Here is an 18,674-nt window from a genome sequence, read left to right on the forward strand (position 1 = left end):
ACTTTGCGAGATAATTGACCATACCAAGAATAGTTTCAAGTTCAGCATGGTCCTTGGGTGGTGTCATCTCTTTTATGGCTGCCACTTTTTGAGGATCAGGTATGATTCCATCTGGAGTAAGGCGGTGGCCAAAATAGCTGACTTCGGGGACAAAAACAGTTTTTTTTAGGATTAAGGCGCACTCCCTTTTCTCGAGAGCGTTCCAGCATGGTCCTGAGATTACGGTTTGTGTTCCTCCTTGGTCTTTCCATAGACCAAAATGTCATCCACAATAGCAACGACTCCCGGTAGACCCTCATAGATCTTGTCCATTTTCAGTTGAAAAACATCCTGAGCCGAGACAATACCAAAGGGTAAGCGACAAAATCTGTATCTGCCGAAGATTGTGTTGAAGGTGGTAAGATACGAAGATTTTTCGGAAAGTTTGACTGCCCAGTAGCCAGATCTAGCGTCCATTACGCTGAAGTAACGGGCTCTGGCCAGCTTTGGGGTGATGTCTTCTAATGTGGGCAGAGGATAGTGAGGGCGCTTTATAGCCTTATTAAGATCCCGTGGATCCAGACATACTCTAAGCTTGCCTGTTTTCGGCTTACAAAATGCACTGACTTAGATTTGGACTTGCATACCTTTGCAAAATGATTCCACTTGCCACATTTAGCACACTGTTTTCCTTTTGCTGGACATGTTTCTCTTCTTTTGTGTTGTTTTCCACAGTATCCGCATGAATTGAGTCGTTCTGCCTGCACATTGTTTGTTTTTGTGTTGTTCTGACGGCTCTTATTGCGTGCACTTGTTGCTCCGCATTCGTGCTTCCACTTGCCATGCTTTTCATTTGGGCTTGCGCAATCTCATGCGATCTGGCAATGTCAATTGCTTTCTCCAAACTCTGGTTGAGTAATTTCTCTCGAACTTGTGGAGAATAAATGCCAAAAACGACACGATCTCTCACCATGTCCTCTAGAGACAATCTTTAATGAGCAATCCAAGCTCAGTGACGAATTGATCAAATGTTTCCGTGGCAGACTGTATTTTCTCGTTGAACTTGTATCTTGCAAAGATAGGATTAGCCTTTGGTACCACATATGCTTCAAAATGATCATAGTAGTTTTGAGCAACTTAGCTTCGTCCGCGGTGAGATTCCATGTGTTATAGATATCTCTGCCTTTCTCTCCGACCCATAAAAGCAAGTAGCTGCATTTCTCTGCCTCTTCTTTGCGGCAAAATGGTCCAGAAAACATCAGTTCCACGTGCTGCTTAAACTTTCTCCATGTGTTGGGAAGATTCTGTGATTCCCAGTCCATTCGTGGTGCAGGCGCTCCGGCAGCATCCATATTCTCGATTCACTCTGACACCATGTATTATTTTGGAACGCAAAGACGACCGACTCGTTCTGCTTGACTGTTAACAACACCCCTTTATTTTCATTCTCACTCTCAAATTAACGTAACTTACTCCATCACCCACTGCCCTCTAGAGTCTATATCAGGAACTGCACAACATATAGTGTAACTCTCATTCTGAACTTATAGTCAAACAGCTTGAATATTATAGAACATTTTATTTACTTCTTACTAAACTCTTTTTTGAGTCAGTGTCGGCTGCAAAGATGGATTTGACGATGATTTGCCATCTCCGCAGTTCAAGAGAAATGCACCTTTCATAGGCCTTACAATAGTGTTTGTATTTGGTTCTTTTGAAGTAGACATTTCAAGCTTTCTATAGATAGTTTTCTCCTGTCCTCGAGTTAAGCCTGAGCTTCTCTTCATTTTTGTTCCGCGCTTCAGTTAAACCGAGACAGCAGAAAGTGCAGCGTTATTTTTCAATACCACAAGTTTTGTTGATATTGTAAGTGTACACAAATAAAAGACAAATGATCTATATGACCAAAAAATGACAGCGTATTTTACTGTTAAATCGTGCCGTCGCCCAGGGGCATCGTAGTTGGGTGAAAAGGGGGACTAAATTACCAGGGCCCCAAGTGGGGGGAGGGCCCCTGAGGAGTGAAATTTTATTTTCCTTTAAATATAATTTTAAGATCACAATAAATGTTGTTAACTAATGTAAATCAGTGATGCGCGGGTCAATGTATAAACAACCCTAATCCGACCGACGTTTTCAACTAACGCAACTCGGACCGCAAAAAAAAAAAAAAAAAGAAAAAAAAAGAAAGAAAGAAACTATTGTTGTACCCGACCCGCTTCCTGTCTAATATTTGCGACTGACACCAGCGATTATATGCGGCTATATGCGGTGGAGATTCGTTCACTGTCAAACATCATTTGGCATTAATTAGGTAATTTTGTCAAAATAAATGTTCTTGATTACAAGAAAAATACAGATTGTTCTTGTTGTGATTTATTTTGTCTTTCCTTTATACAGATTTAAATAGTTTCGTTTTTGAAGTACTCTAAATTATGTCAGTGATTCTACACGATTAAATATGATCAAGAATTATTTTATTTCGATCTACAGTGTAATAAGAGTTTAGAAAAAGATTAGCCTATAGCCTATATATATATAGACTACAAGCTTATTCCTTTTTTCTTAACTTTTAACTTCTTTTAAAAATTATCAAGAATATTAAATCGACTTAATAGGCTAGGTTAACGAATTTTCTTATACAAACATAATGAATGCAATTCAAAACGAAGTTTTTATAGATAAATTCAGGAATTATGAATATGACAAAATAATATTATTTTTTATATATATTAATTGTATAGCTATAATAGTTGTATCAAATGAATAAGGAAATTATAGTGCCTTGAATTTATTAAGTAATGTTTAATTTCGTTCGTTTCGCTCTCTGGAAATGTAAAGAAAAAATACAGTTTTTACTTGGAATTCGTTTTTAAATCCCTGGTTTTAAACAAGCATAGACATGAGATCATTTATATGTTATTGCTTGAATAAACGTTTAAAATAGTGCTAGAAATTTTATAATTAAGTAAATTAAACAGACCTAGGCATTTGAAAAGACATAGTGAAATGTGTCTAATAATTCCAAAAAGAAAGAGAAGCATTGGACATAATCAAAATATTCGAGACATTTATTAGGAATACCATTTTCTTAACAATTTAAGATGCTGCATGTGTTTATCCGGTCTAATCGAAGTGTGCGTCTCTCCTGCGACTTTCCCAACAAAAATCCCACCCCCTCTCAGAAAATACATAAAACTGATATTACTATATGCGTTTAAAAGTACTGTAGCCTGTTAAAATGGTACAATGGCATTGATCAGTTCAACATGTTGGAAATCGGGCATTTTGTCCCGCGTCAGCATTTATTCAACATAGCGCTCAACATTCAAAAGGTAAATATTATTCAGCCAATAAAGTGTAGGTCTATGTATTTCATAGAAATAGTCTAGTACTATACAAACTACAAAGGTTTAATTGTCATCTTTATTTCAAACAACCATTATTTTGGATGACTCGTAACTGTGGGTAACTGTTTTGGATTTTGGATCAACACGTCCCCCTCACTTTTAGAAACAGGTGATTCTGTCCCCCGCACTTTTTTTTGACATAGCGCCAATATTTCCGCCCCTGGTCTCTGATTTGTTACTTAGATTTGAGTGAAGTAACATTTAGCCAATCACAGCGCGAATCTCTTGGGCGTCTGCCATGAGCTTCAAATCTTGATGCTCTTGTAAACAGAATGTATTATACTGTATGAACATCACCTTTGGGTCACATGACCATACTGTCCCCCCCACGCGATCGATGTACTACGTCCCCCCCCCCTTTTTTTAGGGGGGGGGGGGGGGGGGGCTTAGCCGAGTCAGTGCACAGGGCCCAGAATTCCCAGCGACGCCCCTGCCGTCGCCTCACGCACTGCATTGCAAACATTGCAGCTTGTTCATTAACCTATAAAACACTGTCAACCAAACATATAATAGCCCAGATACATCTAGTGGTTCATTAAAATATATCGTAGTATAAGCACATATTTGCTCACGTGCAGAGGATGATTTTTCATGTGAAGACCATGTTGTTGTTGTTTTTGTGTTTTTTTTTTTTTAATTGGATAATAAAAAAAACAGATAGAAAAATAGACAATATTTTTTTTTTTTAATAGTTTAGGGTTAGGTAAGGAGGGCTTTGTTGCCCATAAGTACATAAAATATGCTCTAGCTATTTTTTCCCCTAGACATTCATTGTCAGTCCTTTAGCTAGCAGGCATTATGTGTCCACTTGAGCGCGGAATAAGCTATCCTAGAAAAGACTCACTGGTTTACATTTATATTTACATTTAGCAGATGCTAGAAGACAATGGCAGCTATCAAAATCAACAAAAGAGCAATAACATGCAAGTGCTTTTACAAGTCTCAGTTAGCCTAACGCAGTACATCAATGTTCTTTTTTATAAATTATATAATAAATAAAAAGAAAACAGAATAAAAAGGAAAAGCTTACTAAAGTATAATTAATTTAATATAACATGCAATTACTAATGGCTCAAATAAGCTACAACAGCCCTTTAATAATAATAACAATAACAATAATAGTAAATATAGCTGCAAGCAGCAATTACGGGGCCAAGCACTCAAAGGGGAAAATTAGGAGCTAAGGATGGCAGGAACAGCAGACCAACTGCAACAATAAGTAAAAGAAAGCAATTTTAAGATGATTTTAGTCAAAACGACTGAATAATAATGTAGAACGCCTACTGATATGATTTAATGGCTTAATACGTTTGACCAACAGGTGGCGCTGTTATCAGATCGATGTGGTGTGTTTAGTGTGAGGTGACAAAGGTACACACAGAGTTTGGTGTCATTATGTCAAAGTTGTCCAAAGATAAAGCCTCAGAGTCATTTTCACATCAAGCCTAAAATCTATAGAGGTGCTGTACTAAAACGGTTTCATCGATCAACATGAAATCAATAACTTTTTGTTAGCACAGTCTGAAGATGATATGACTCGATTTTGGTGAAAATCGGACGAACGGTCTAGGACTAGTTCGAAAAAGTAGGTTTTCAACATAAATCAAAATGGCGGACAGGGTGTTTGGCCAACTGTGGCATAATTGGTATCTATGTTGTCGGCATGACCCAAGGAATATTTTGAGACCAGTTTCATTACAATAGGCTAATGCTATCTACAGTTCTTAGCATTTTTGATCATTTTAAAACTAATGGTTAATGAATGCTTCATTACTCTTGACCAATAGGTGGCGCTGCTACCAAATTGATGTGGTGAAATCAGTGTGAGGTGGTAATGCCACATACCAAATTTGGTGCAAATATCTCAAAGCTTTGCAGAGATACAGCTTCCGATGCGCTTTGGCATCTTACCTGCAAATTCGTTGATGCGTTAAATGAAAATGGTTTTGAATATCGACACAAAATCCATAACTTTTTGTCAGCATGGTCTGAAGATGATCCGAGTCAAACTTGGTGAAAATCCGACTAACGGTCTAGAAGGAGTTTGAAAAAGTAGGTTTTCTACATTAATCAAAATGGCGAACAGGAAGTTAGGCCAATTTTGGCATAATTGGTATCAATGTTCTCGGCCTGACCCAAGGATTATTTTGATATCACTTTTATTACAATAAGCCATTTTTTTCAGAAGTTATTAGCATTTTTAGAAATTTCGTTATAACTTTTGACCACAAGGTGGCGCTGGCCCCAAAATTTGTATGTACATTCAGGGCATGGTGCCGAACATTTTTGTAATTTTTGTCGAAACGATACGTTAATCCGTTCTCAAGATACAGCATTTTAAAGCTAAATTCAAAATGGCCAACACCCAAAATGGCTGACATGGGAAAATTGGATATGGTTCGACTCGGTAGGCTCCTCCGAATCAAAGGGGACGAGTTTCGAGATTTTTGGCCAAATCACTAAGAAGTTATAAGCAAAAATATCCAACTTTCAAATCTCCTGACCACTAGGTGGCACTGTGACGAACCACTGCAGGTAGCCTCAGGTCATGCTTGTTATAACACTCACGAGTTTGGTCTCAATATTCCAAAGCGTTGCGGAGATATGGCCTCACTTCCATTTTTAAACGCTTTTCGTGGAATTAATTAGCGCGTTATTCGAGAAAAGTTTGTCCAATCAAAAGTCCATAACTTTTTTTACCTGCATGGTCTGAAGATGATCTGAGCCAATTTTGGTGAAAATCAGACAAACCGTCTAGGACGAGTTCGAAAAAGTAGGTTTCACAAACAGTCAATTATAGAAAAAAAAACTAATCCTTACGATTTTTTAAATTTGGTGTTCATTCGACTCGGCATGAACCAAGGATTCAGAGAAATTGTAATTTTGATTTTATGGCTTATGGCTCAAAAGTTATTAGCAAAAAGATAGTGAAAGTTTGGACAAGTGGTGGCGCTGGAGAGTTGGAGTTAGAGACTCCAAACTAGCTATAGTTAATGGTGAGACTGCCCTCTATCAGTGTGCCAAATTATACAACTTTCCCGCAAGCGGTTCTATGGGCTGCCATAGACTTGCGGCGGAATAATAATAATAATAATAGGAAGAAATCTAACGGATTCAATAGGTGCCATCGGACCTTCGGTGCTTGGCCCCTAATAATACAAGGTGTTCTGCCCATAGCACGGTCATGGTGTATGGCTGACACCTACAGGCCATTTGTAGCATTGCCGCTATATCACTTTTCCATATATACGCAGTGTTTAATTTAGTTCGGCAACAAGCAACGTGCAGCAATGGTTTCTGTTCAGCCCACAAACGGTCATTGCCTAGGAGAAACATATGCTCGTAAGTTATTGACTATTTTTAGTCTCTTTGTAAGAGAGTTATGTGCTAAGACAATGTATATATGTAATTGTATATAATGGTGGGAGCAAGTTTTTCTTCACATGTGTACGCAGATTGTACGCGTTCATATGTATATGTATATCGAACAAATTAATGCACAATTTTTAATTTCATTTCTTGTTTATTTTATTTCAGTTTTACAAGTAAAAAAGAAACGAGCACAGAAGTAAACATTCTGGAAAGAATCAACTGCTTCATGCCTATTTGTTAACTAGCTGTCTAGTTCTTCAGATCAACGTAGTTGCGAGGACAGAATACAAGGAATAAAGAACTGACAACCTGCCGTTGAATGACAGAAAAAAGGTGCCGTCATGAAGTTCTTGTTTGGCAAAATTAAAAGGCTATAAGCTATTCTGTCTTAAGACAAGTTAGAACAAGTTTAATAAAACGTTTGTATTATTACAGAGGAGGATAACCAAACCAAAAACAAACAAAGAAAACACAATGTAACACTCATAAAACCGTCACCTTGGAATTCTAAGGTTCTATCTGCATTCTGAGCAGTTTTGAGATTTTGAGCTTTAAAGTTTTTGGGTTTCATAGACTTCTATAGGTCCAACCCTTTTGGTTTTCTAAAAAAAAAAGGCCCCAAAAATGCACAGCTTACAAAAGAAACATCACATAAATAAATTGTCACAGAACAAGAATATGTGAATAACTCAAATTTGACAAAAACGTCAGATAGAACCTTATGAGATCTGTATTCACAAATACGTCTCTGTTTTAAACAAAATGCAGCACATTAATGTGTAGTGACTTATTGTTGATTTTTCCAAATCATGTTCATGTTAATGAATCACACTGGGTCTTGTTCGTGTGTAAAATACTGTAAACTACGAAAATTAAGTCTCAAAATCCAAATGAACTGAACAAGATTGACTCGAACAAGACGTCAATAAATGCACATGTCATCTGACCCACAAATGCACATAATCCTTTTTTTGCATGAGTAATTTATGATATATGAATGCAGAACAGTCGCTGCACAATCATTTAGTCCTGAATTACACTGATATCAGTTGAAAGGCATTTTTTTGTGGTTAGTAAGAGGCATGTACCCGGGAAATCCAGAGGTCTCGCGAGAGCACAATTTGAATTGTCTCTGCAAGACACTCTGGCATCAAGCAATGATGCATGTTACTGCAATACGTAAGCAATAGTGGGAACCAATCAAATTGGTGTATCTGATGTAGGCGGGCCAGAGAGGAGCTAAGCTGATGATGACAGCACTGCGACATCCAAATCATATAGTAAACTTTGAAAGATCGCTGTCGCTACAGATGAACAACAAGTTGTTTGAAACGGCTTTGGCCGCTACAATGAACGAGTTAGACTTGGCTTTACATATAAAAGGAGGAACAGAAAACTGAAAACTCGAATCGTTCCTTTGCAAGAAGGACGTTTTTGCTGTTTTGCCGACTGGATACGGCAAGAGTTTAATCTATCAGTTCACTAGTTCACGCTTACATATAATTAGCCGGAGAATAGTAGTGCATGTTTGGCGTGCTGTCCGGTGAAGGGCTCCGAGCTCGGGAGTGGCCCGAACCCAGAGTACGTTACCCCCCAATAGGAGTAGCGAGAACTCGGAGTGATGAGATAGGGTGGTGGAGGTTTACTGATAAACCATCGAGTGAACTGAGGTGAGTCAGCTGTATTTAAACCTATGGCGCTGATTGACTTGTGATGTTTACGCTAAGCATCTGATTCTGACGCGCTTCTTCCGAACTTTGTTAATGAAACATCATTTAGCTCTGCTGGTAGCTAAGCGTGTATTGTTGTGATTGGTCGTGGCATTATCCAATTGCGTGCAGTTAGAGTTTCAAATGCATGCTCGGTGCCGCCCCTCGAGTTAAGCAGTTTTCATTGCTCGATCCCAGACCCATAATCTTAATAGATTAGGGTCTGGATTTTTCCAGGCTAAGAGACATGGATTATTGTGAGTGAATCTATTAATCAATTTGAGTGTAAAATCATCCCATAACTAGTCCTCCACATATTTGAACAGTGATTCAGCAAATGTGAATGTCAAACCAGACAGAAGACAGAAGACATTACTCACAGGGCTTTTCTGCAGCATCTCACAGCTGGAATGAGTCTCTCATAGTTTGAAGGAGACGTGATCCTCTTTGGGTTGAACTCATCCAGAACCTTCTCTGACATCAGCAGTACATAAGTCAGCAGTGTGCACATTGAAGAGGAGAGATCTCTTCCTGGATGTTCATCTGAACTGATGTATCTCTGGATTTCCTCAAATAATGAATGATCTTTGAGCTCGAGTAAGCAGTAGAATAGGTTGACTAAAGCTTCATCTCTGATATCCTCATTTTGTTGTTGTTGTTTAATGTATTCAGTTGTTTGTCTGATGCTCTTTGTGGTGTCTTTAGTGTGTTTGATCAGGCCTTTGAGCAGCTTTTGACTGGACTCCAGTGAAATTCCCATCAGAAACCGCAGGAACAGGTCGAGATGTCCTCTCTTACTCTGCATTGCTTTATCAGTGGCAATCTTTGTTAAGTCATGAAATTTGACAATTCTAAAGAAGAACTGAAGCTTTCGTCTGGCTGTAGTTTGTGAATCTTCAAAGAAAAACTGAAGCTCTCTCATGTTCTTGTTCAGGTAACAGAGGAACACATGCACTGCAGCGAGGAACTCTTGAACACTGAGATGCACAAAGCAGAAAACCTTTGTCTTATAAAGGCCATCTTCCTTCTTAAAGATCTCAGCAATCATTCCTGTGAACTCAGTGTCTTTACTCACATTAATACCACATTCCTTCAGATCTTCCTCATAAAACACAATGTTTTCTTTCTTCAGCTGTTCAAATGCTAGCTTGGCTAATTTCAGAATCATTTCTTTATTTGATTCCAGGAGCTTGGTATTTTGTTGTTCTTCTTGTTCATCATATTTCTGGTTCTTCATGCCCATCTGTATCAGCAGGAAGTGGATGTACATTTCAGTGAGTGTTGTGCTGATGTTCTTTGCATTGTCTTCAATGAGAATATGCTGAAGTACTGTGGCAGTGATCCAGCAGAACACAGGAATGTGGCACATGATGTAGAGACTACGATTCGTCTTAATGTGTTTGACGATTCTGTCGGCCAGAGTCTTATCTGTGATTCTCTTTCTGAAGTACTCCTCCTTCTGTTGGTCAGTGAATCCTCGCACCTCAGTGAACAAACCTACACATCGAGGAGGAATCTGATTGGCTGCTGCTGGTCGTGATGTCACCCAGACAAGAGCTGATGGAAGCAGAGTCCCTTTGACCAGATTCGTGAACAGCACATCTACAGATGATCTTTCCTCAACAGTGTCCAGTGACCTACTTTTAAAATCCAGACGCAGGCGACTCTCATCAAGTCCGTCAAATATAAACGCAAGTTTAGATTCTGTATATAACTTTGATTTCTCCATGTCCTTTAGTTCAGGATAAAACCTCATCAGAAACTCATGGAGATTGATCTCTGTGTCTTTAATCATGTTGATCTCTCTGAATGGAAGCAGAAACACACAGTCTATATCCAGACTGTTTTTATCTTCTGCCCAGTCCAGGATGAATTTGTGCACAGAAACAGTTTTCCCAATGCCAGCGACTCCCTTGGTCAGCACAATCTTCTCCTCATTCTTTCTCCTCAGTTCATTAAATATATCTTCACATTTGATTGGTTTGTCCTGTGATTTCTGGGTCTTTAGAGCATCATCAATCTTCAGAATCTCATGTTCCTGATTGACATCTTTCATATCTCCCTCTGTGATGAACAGTTTTGTGTAAACAGCCTTCAGATCTGTGTAACTGTCATCGTTGTTGCCCTCAAAAATATATTTTGCTTTATTCTTCATTTTGGTTTTGTGAGTTTTCAAGAAATTTTCCAGCTCTATAATAAAAAATGGAATAAAACATTAAACAATTTTGACAATTTTTTCATATCATCATGACTAATAACTGGTGCATTATCAATTCATACTCCTTAACATAATGGTTTTCTAGCACATTAAACAGGATGTGATGCTGTACAACATGGGTTGACCTGCTTAAATGAACTTTTGCCTGTGTGACTGTAATCATGTCTTGATGATACCCAGCCCTTGTCCACACTAATATGTTTTTGTTTGAAAACACATTTTTCTCTCCATTTTGTCCTTCCATCCACACTGAGATGGCATTTTTGTCGATGACATAGAGCTTTTTGAAAGTGCAACCTGGATGTGTTAGTAAATTAAGATATTTCCATAAATAAAATTATCATGCCAAAAGAACTGCAACTTACTATGACTGTTTCGTCAGTATCAGCTCAGTGAGGTTTTATGAGGTTTTACACATGCGCTGTAAGGAGAATTTAAAGTTCACTACCGGAGGGAACTCTATGCTGCGTCCTGGTGGACACTATGGGAACTGCCTTCAGCATGACCGGTTCTGAAACAAGCTATAGAACAACGACAGTGAACTTGACATTGGCCGGCGCCAGCCTGTGACGTCATCAACGGGCGCCTGCTAATATAAAAGCAGGTGCCTGAGAGCACAACACCATCTTTTTGTCTTCAGAGTCCTCTGTTCTAGCGAGTGAGTACAGTGATGCCTAGAGGAAAACTGTTTAGGAAGTGTGCGGATCCGTGTCAGAGAAATCTGACACCTGATGACGCACACGACTTCTGTGTGATGTGTTTGGGTGAAGAGCACGCGCGCTCTGTTCTAGAAGGAGCGGAGTGCGTTCATTGCCAGAGTTTCACCATGAAGAAACTCCGTTCTCGTTTGTCCCTTTTCTCGAGGGAATTGGGACATCCATCCGCCCCACGCGGCTCTGGTCCCGCGGCAGCTGAGATCGTGGAGATCATGGTGAAGGTGAAGCTGGCTGACGAGTTTGAGAGAGGGATTAATCTCTCACGCCCGTCAGCCAGAGACGAGGACGCGCTGCTAGCCGAAGATGTGCTGTCTCTCACATCTTCCGATCCTGCAGCGAGTGCTCTTTTGGCTTCAAGCCAGGGCGAGCAGGAGGCTGAAATGGAACAAGATGAGCTCTCTGAGTCCATGCAGCCTGCCTGCCCCGCATATGAAGAGTTGATGTCTGTTATGGACCGCCGACTACCCGTTTAGACCTTCAGTGGAAGCCCGCCGGGGAAGAGGCCGCCCTAGGTAGACTAGACGAGCGGTTTGTTCCCGGCCATAACAAGCCAACTCCCGTGAGCCTCCCATTCCTTCCTGATCTACATAAAGAGATCCAGAAGGCATGGGACAGGCCATATTCAGCCCGCATTCACAGGCATCAGCATGTGAACTATGCTGATGTCGAGGGAATGCTGGAGCACGGATATGCATCGATGCCTCCCTTTGAGCAGACGTTTGCGAATTAACCCTGAAGGCTGAACGGCAGGGCATATGCAGCAGCGGGTCAGGCTGGTGCTGCTCTGCACACGGTGGCAGTGTTGCAGGCGTACCAGGCTGATCTGCTGAAAGATCTAGACCGAGGTCTGGGGCTTTCCCCGGAGGAGGTGGCTGAGCTGCGCCGCACCACAGACCTCTCTCTGAGGGCCACCAGACAGACAGCGACTGCGGTGGGCAGGTCCATGTCAGCGATGGTGGCCACAGAGAGACATCTGTGGGTGAATCTGGCGGACATCGGGGAGAAAGAGAAACGCTTTCTCCTCGATGCGCCGGTTTCGCCATCTGAGTTGTTCGGCACATCCGTCGAGGCGGTGGTCGAGAAATTCAGAGAGGCGAAGGCGCGCTCGGCGGCTTTTAAATCATGCATTCCTCGCCGGTCCACGCCCCCACCTGAACACCGGGGAAAACCAGGCCCGTCCTGGTCCAGGGGCCAGAGATGAGGCCAGGTTGCCAGTGTGGCCACTCGGGGCCCTCCCCCCGGGAGGAGTCGGTCCCAGAGGAGGCGTGATGCGCGGCATAGGAGAGGGGATCTAAGGGAGACGATCCAGCGCAGGCATGGCGGCAGGCCTGGGTCGGGTACCTAGAGTCTCCTCTCCGGTTCCCCTCACGTCCGTTCGGCTACCTGCCCCTCCTTTTTCCCCCTCGCCAAAGACTCTGGGGCTGGGCCGATGATGAGATTGATACTCAATCTGATTGCCCGGTATGTGAACAGTAAGACACTTTAATAAAGTATTCAAATGTGTATGTGTATGTTTTCTTTGTCTACCAGCTCCGCTTGGGTGATTGCTATTGCAGTTTTCGAGCTCTTCTTGAGTTCTACTGCCACCAAGTGCCGAGTGTAGCCAGGTCTCCCCTCGTTTAAAAAAAAAAAAGAAAACAGTGTGTAGAGACCTCCACTCATAGAAATCCCCTTTGGGTTAAGCGTTGTCAGGTTTAAAGCCTCCGCTAGAGTAAGCTTGGTATAGACATGATCCAACATACATATACATATGGAAATATGCAAAAATAAACCCTCTTGAGCGTTGTAAAGCTGCTTCAAGCTAAAATAAAAAAATCGCTCTGCTGAAGCCTCCGCTTGCTTAAACCCTGCTAAGAGTATTACTCTTTTTGCACAAGTGTAGTCAGGTCCCTTCCCTGTGAATATTCATATACACATATGTGAGACCTCCACTCCTAGGAGTTTATGTGTTAGGGTGAACAGAGCGTCATCAGGCTCCCTCTCTGAGAGAGAGATGTTTTACTGAAGCCTCCGCTCTCCTTAAAAAGAAAAAGGCCCGCTTTTAAGTAGAAATCTTACATGTTTGGCTGTTAGGCCCCATTCTGGGCCTCGCTAAATTATCTTCTGGTATTGTGCTAAAGCCCCTCTGCCAGAACTGAGTGTAGCAGGCTTTTTTCCCTAAAAGGATGTCTTTTAAAAAGCCTCCTCTCTGTGAAGTCCTACTGACGTGTGGACTCGTATAAAGATAATACTTCTTAGCGTTGAATGTAGCCAGGTCACTCTTTTAGACCTCCTTTCATGAGAGCTTTTATTGGTTTGAGTGTCGCCAGGCTCCCTCTGTTTGGGGTATTTCTGTTTAAGCCTCCACTCTCCAGAAATACAGGCCGAAACACAATAATGCAGCTCTACTTTTTAGTATATGAGCCCTATAAGAATTAATGTGTTTTTAATGCAATTTCTTTTACTGTTTGGTAGTTGCCTTATGTTTTACAGGGTATTTCACTTAAGAGTGTGATGATATGGTTCTTTGTGTAAGGAGTGAAATTATCTCCTCATGGAATTAAAACACAGGAACTCAAAACAGCTGCCATGCAATAAAGCAATAAAACTACTGGAATCAGGAGAATCGATCTTCAAAGAGAAAGCAAACAACCCCACCCTGACCTACCCCCCTCTCTTCTCCCACTCTCTCACCTTTCTTCCCAAAAGCTTTTGCTGGAAATCAGTAAGATCATCCACATGTTATATCTTGTGAATATATTGTTTTTCTCCTTCATGTTTGATATCATTTTAATGGTCTCTGTGTGATTGGTAAAATGGTCTCAATTTCATAGCAGTCACATATACTGTAAGAAAGATTGAAAACTTCCATAGAATTGGGTTTGTTGCCATTGGGTGTGTTCTCCCTTTAGGGGCAAATGTGAACCCCCAACCAGGTGCGAGCCTGGGGTTGCGAGAACTCCTGAAAGACCAAAAGGTCTTTGTATTTTTACAACTGATTAGAAGATATGTTTGTGTTGGTCTGGTATATAAGGCAAGTGGTGAAACAGTACGGGGGGATTTTGTAGCCAAATGAACCCCACTGTATGCAAGAGTCTCTGGAGCTAAACCTCCAAGTCTCCCATGCTGCAGTGTGTCTCTCTGATAGTCAGGAATGCTTTTTCACTCTTAGATACTTCTTTGAGTTACTGAGGTTATGTATGTATCTAAATTGAAACTGAATTGGATTCTCATTGTTTAATTGTGTAATTGGCATGATACATTTTTACCTGACAAATAAAATGTTAAATTTTGCTATTCTGATACGTCCTGAAATCATTATAACTATTAAATCATGGAGGCCGATGTTACCACAAAATAAGACCAGGATTAGACAAACTGGAGGCGCGGGAACGGATGAAGCAGTAGGCACATCCTCTGAAGACCTCCTGATTTCTGCTTATCACTGAAGTTAACAAGTTGAGCATGGGAAAGACTAAGTAAACTACACTTTTGTACGAAGCAAGCAGTAGGCGGCTGGTCAAGAGTGCATTAGTCTCCCACAACCTCTGATTAATTATCAGACTGGCGATTTTGTGACGTATGATCCACGTAAAGGCCGACGTGAGACATAAAAGCGACATTGGGTCCCTGATGAACAGATAATTGAAAAGATGGAATGTCTAGAATAATCAAATTCCCAAATTAATTCATAGTCTATATTTATGATAACCTTTTGATTGGAAATACAGTCTAAATTTAATGATCAATTAAAAATTGGAGTCAGATTAGTATGGAGCCAGATCAAAATTGAAACTAAATCTTGAAGCGCTGTAAAAAGACCGAACATGCAGTAAACCTTCAACCAGATCGCTGGACTGCTTTCGTGCCAGTGAGTCGGTCCTTTCAGTTGGTGACATTCCCTAGTGATCTCCCATTATGAGGCGAGGGTTTTTCAGCGCAACATTCGAATGTGCTCCGGAAAGAGGTTTGAGCTTCTCCTTCCCCTTTCTTCATCTGCTGCGGTAAGTCATTTCTTATTTACCTTTTTAGAAGTGTTGAGGGAAAGCCTAGACGCACCCGATATATACACATTTGTAGAATGAGTCGGAATACTCATAAATTAGACCGGAGACGTAGAAATCCGGTGGTGTTTAAGAATTAGACGAAACCACATGAATTAACAGGGACATGATAGCAGCAGAGTAGATAAAGAATGAAGTCTCTTGAGCCAAAATCAGAATCTCGTAAGAGAAGAAAATTTTAAAATGGAATAACATCATCCACATTTATTCTGGTACTCAACAGAGGGCTGTAAATTAGAATCTAAATTCTGAAATGAACAATCTCCTGTCACCATTGTTTAGTGGCTACATTAACTGAGCAACATTGGAAAGGCAAACAGTTATGTTCAAGTTCTCACTAAAATCCTTTTGTGAAAGTGAAGTTGGGCAGGACAGGGCAATAAAATTAAAGCTTAGAGGATTTGAAAAGAAACTCTAATCTGACAAAATGATCCTGCTTGTATTTTCAAGTTTGTAATTGTGTTAAACACATTGTGTGTATAGACCACACACCATAGTTGTTTGTGCTACTAAATGTACACATAGGCTAGTTGAGTTTATTCTTTAAAAACATGACTGCTTTACTGTAAGTGTGTAAAACACTTAGGTGAAAGGTTGTAGATACTACATGCATACTAGACCAGGTGTCCTGTTTAAAAATAGAATAACTGGAATTGTATAGCAATTTCAAGTTGAATGTGTGTCTATAATGAATTTGTTTGTCTCCTAATTGGTAAACTCTGCTATTTTCAATATAGCTGCAGTGATCCATGTGTAGGAGCATAGAATTGCCATGTGGCCGCAGTGTGATCTTATAATTGTCTTAACAAAGAAAATACTTTCCGCACAGCGGATTTTAAAGTTCAGTCTAATAACTATAGCTTATAGCTTGGTTTTAATTTAGAGTTGACAAAAATTACTACAAGTTTGTATGAGTCTCAGTCTTTGTCTTTAAGTAGACAGACAAACATGAATAGACCTCTGAATCTAGAACAATGATTTAATCATTCAATGATTTAATCAACAGAGATGTAATCTGCATTTGCTCTTGGTTTGCCCAACCCCCAAAAACTTTCTCACACTCAAAGAGATTCCTAAAAGGATACAGTTAGTTACAGCACAGCTCAAAACTAAAAGAAAAATTTGACCAATCCCAGATTGTAGTCACAGAGATTGGCAACACTTTACTTTACAACAATAGTCATTTATTGATATTGGTTAGTGTAGTGGCTAATTTGAATAAGCAATGAACAACACACTTCTTATGGTATCTTTTAGTCTGTGTTCAACAAGAATACAGTTAAGGGGAATTGTTGGGAATTGTGTCGTTGTTCATTGTTTGCTCATGTTGGTCCATAGGGCATTAACTAATGCTAACAAACACAACCTGTGTTTTTAATGATGCATTAGTGAGTGCTGAAATTAGCATGAATTAGGATTAATAAAAGCTGTTTAAGTATTGTTTTCTTGGTTCATGTTAATGGAACTAATGAACCTTGTTGTAAAGCGTTGCCCAAAATGTTTAGATTGAGCAATGATTTGACTCCTGATTTCAGTATGTGCTTGCGGGCATTCAATGTCCATGACAACAAAAGCTATAACTGGGTTCCAGTTTGGCTTGTTGCTTTGCACATGATGCACATGCTGGAACTGCTGTGGTCACAGGTCCAAATCAAAGATGTATCTTTAAAAAGATCAGTGAGATGATAACCAATTACTCTAAGCAAGTTGCTCAGGAGGCCCTCCAGAGACCAGTGATAAAAGTATTTTAATTTATAATATTTTAATGTAATATAACTCATATTATAACAATCTTATAATATACTTTATTACAATGGCCAAGCATGGCCTCTAGTCTCATGATGATTCAGCATAAGTTTAGAAGAGAAAAGAAAGTTATGGGAAAATGAGAGAAATGATCAGAATGTAGGAAGAATGTACATGTATGTAAGAAGTTGGAAGCACTACTAGTGCTAGGAAAAGGTATCAAGGGAAGGTGGTTTAAGCAGGAATGGGTAAGAAAGAAAAGTGAAAGGAAGAATGATCAAACTAGTGAGAAAGAACTTCTTGATCTTCTATTTATGCAAAATCTTCAATGAGAAAAGTTAACATAACCTAAGATTTACCAGCTAAAATGATCGATCTGATTGAAATATCTTGAATAGGCCAAATTCATCCAAGGCCATAAGATAATTTAAATTTGATTCTGTTGACATGCAACCCAGTAACAAGGGAAGGTACAAGTTTGCAAACTGACCCACCCCTCTGAGGGAGTGCTAACTCAGAATCTGATCATAGAGCTCATTTTACTTTGACATGTGGTTAAAGTTGTGTGTAACATTAAAATCAGGGGATAAAATAAGGCAAGGACTTACAAAGCTCTACTGAATACAGAGATGGAAATGGTCAAGGTATGAATAGTGTAAGAAAATCACAATTACTAAGCTAACAGTACAGCACCAAAACTGGCAAACTTATGCCATGATCACAGATCTGACTAGTGTAAACAGTATCATTTAAAGACATTTTCCCAGCAGATTTGGGTGACAAAAATCATGCAACACAGCAGACTGTGAAAACAGCTGAAGGTACACTATGCTTAGATTGTGTTAAAACACTAGCTCTTTGAGCTGACCATTGACACTTGGTTTATCTTGACCTTTTCATTACAAAAGTATGATCACAATAATGATGCAGGTCTTTGTAAACAAAAACAAATTTTGTGCGGATGGTATGCAATCCTAGATTACAACCACCTGTAACAAAGTTGTGGCTGTGACCATCACAGGAAAAGTAAGATCCACCATTTTCCAAACAATTTGTGAAAAGGTCCAAGATTAAACTGTTTTCCTCTCTGTCTTTTACCTTTCAGACTGACTGCTGCCAGTTCTGAGGAACAAATTCCACAAGGATGTCTGGTCCCACCTACACCAACTTACACACACAACAAGGAGATGGGGGTAGAGATACTTCAAGGGGTCATTCACACTCATAACACTCCGCAAGTAGTTACATGACCTCCCAGTATAGCACTGGAACTAAATTATACAACACAGATTATAATAGACTAGACTCCACCCATCTCCTAAACATAAACATACAAACACACTTTATTACAATGACCACACTACATCCTTACCTGGCATAATTCAAAAGGATATCCAGGTCTAAATGACTCAGTTTAATCTATCACACATTATTGACTTCATACATATAGGTCAAAGGAAATTATTTTTTATAATTTCATT

The 18,674-nt window shown here is 40.0% G+C and overlaps 1 protein-coding gene across 1 annotated transcript in view; it reads right to left on the reverse strand.

The window, feature by feature from the left end:
• LOC141293494 (protein NLRC3-like) overlaps positions 1–18,674 on the reverse strand; it is a 92,681-nt gene that overhangs the window by 53,656 nt on the left and 20,351 nt on the right. Inside the window, exon 3 of the mRNA XM_073825528.1 lies at positions 8,851–10,660. Coding sequence (XP_073681629.1) covers positions 8,851–10,660 — 1,810 coding nt within the window. The remainder of the gene's footprint in view (positions 1–8,850; positions 10,661–18,674) is intronic.

This window comes from Garra rufa, chromosome 20 (assembly GCF_049309525.1).
Source record: "Garra rufa chromosome 20, GarRuf1.0, whole genome shotgun sequence".
Lineage (NCBI taxonomy): Eukaryota > Metazoa > Chordata > Actinopteri > Cypriniformes > Cyprinidae > Garra > Garra rufa.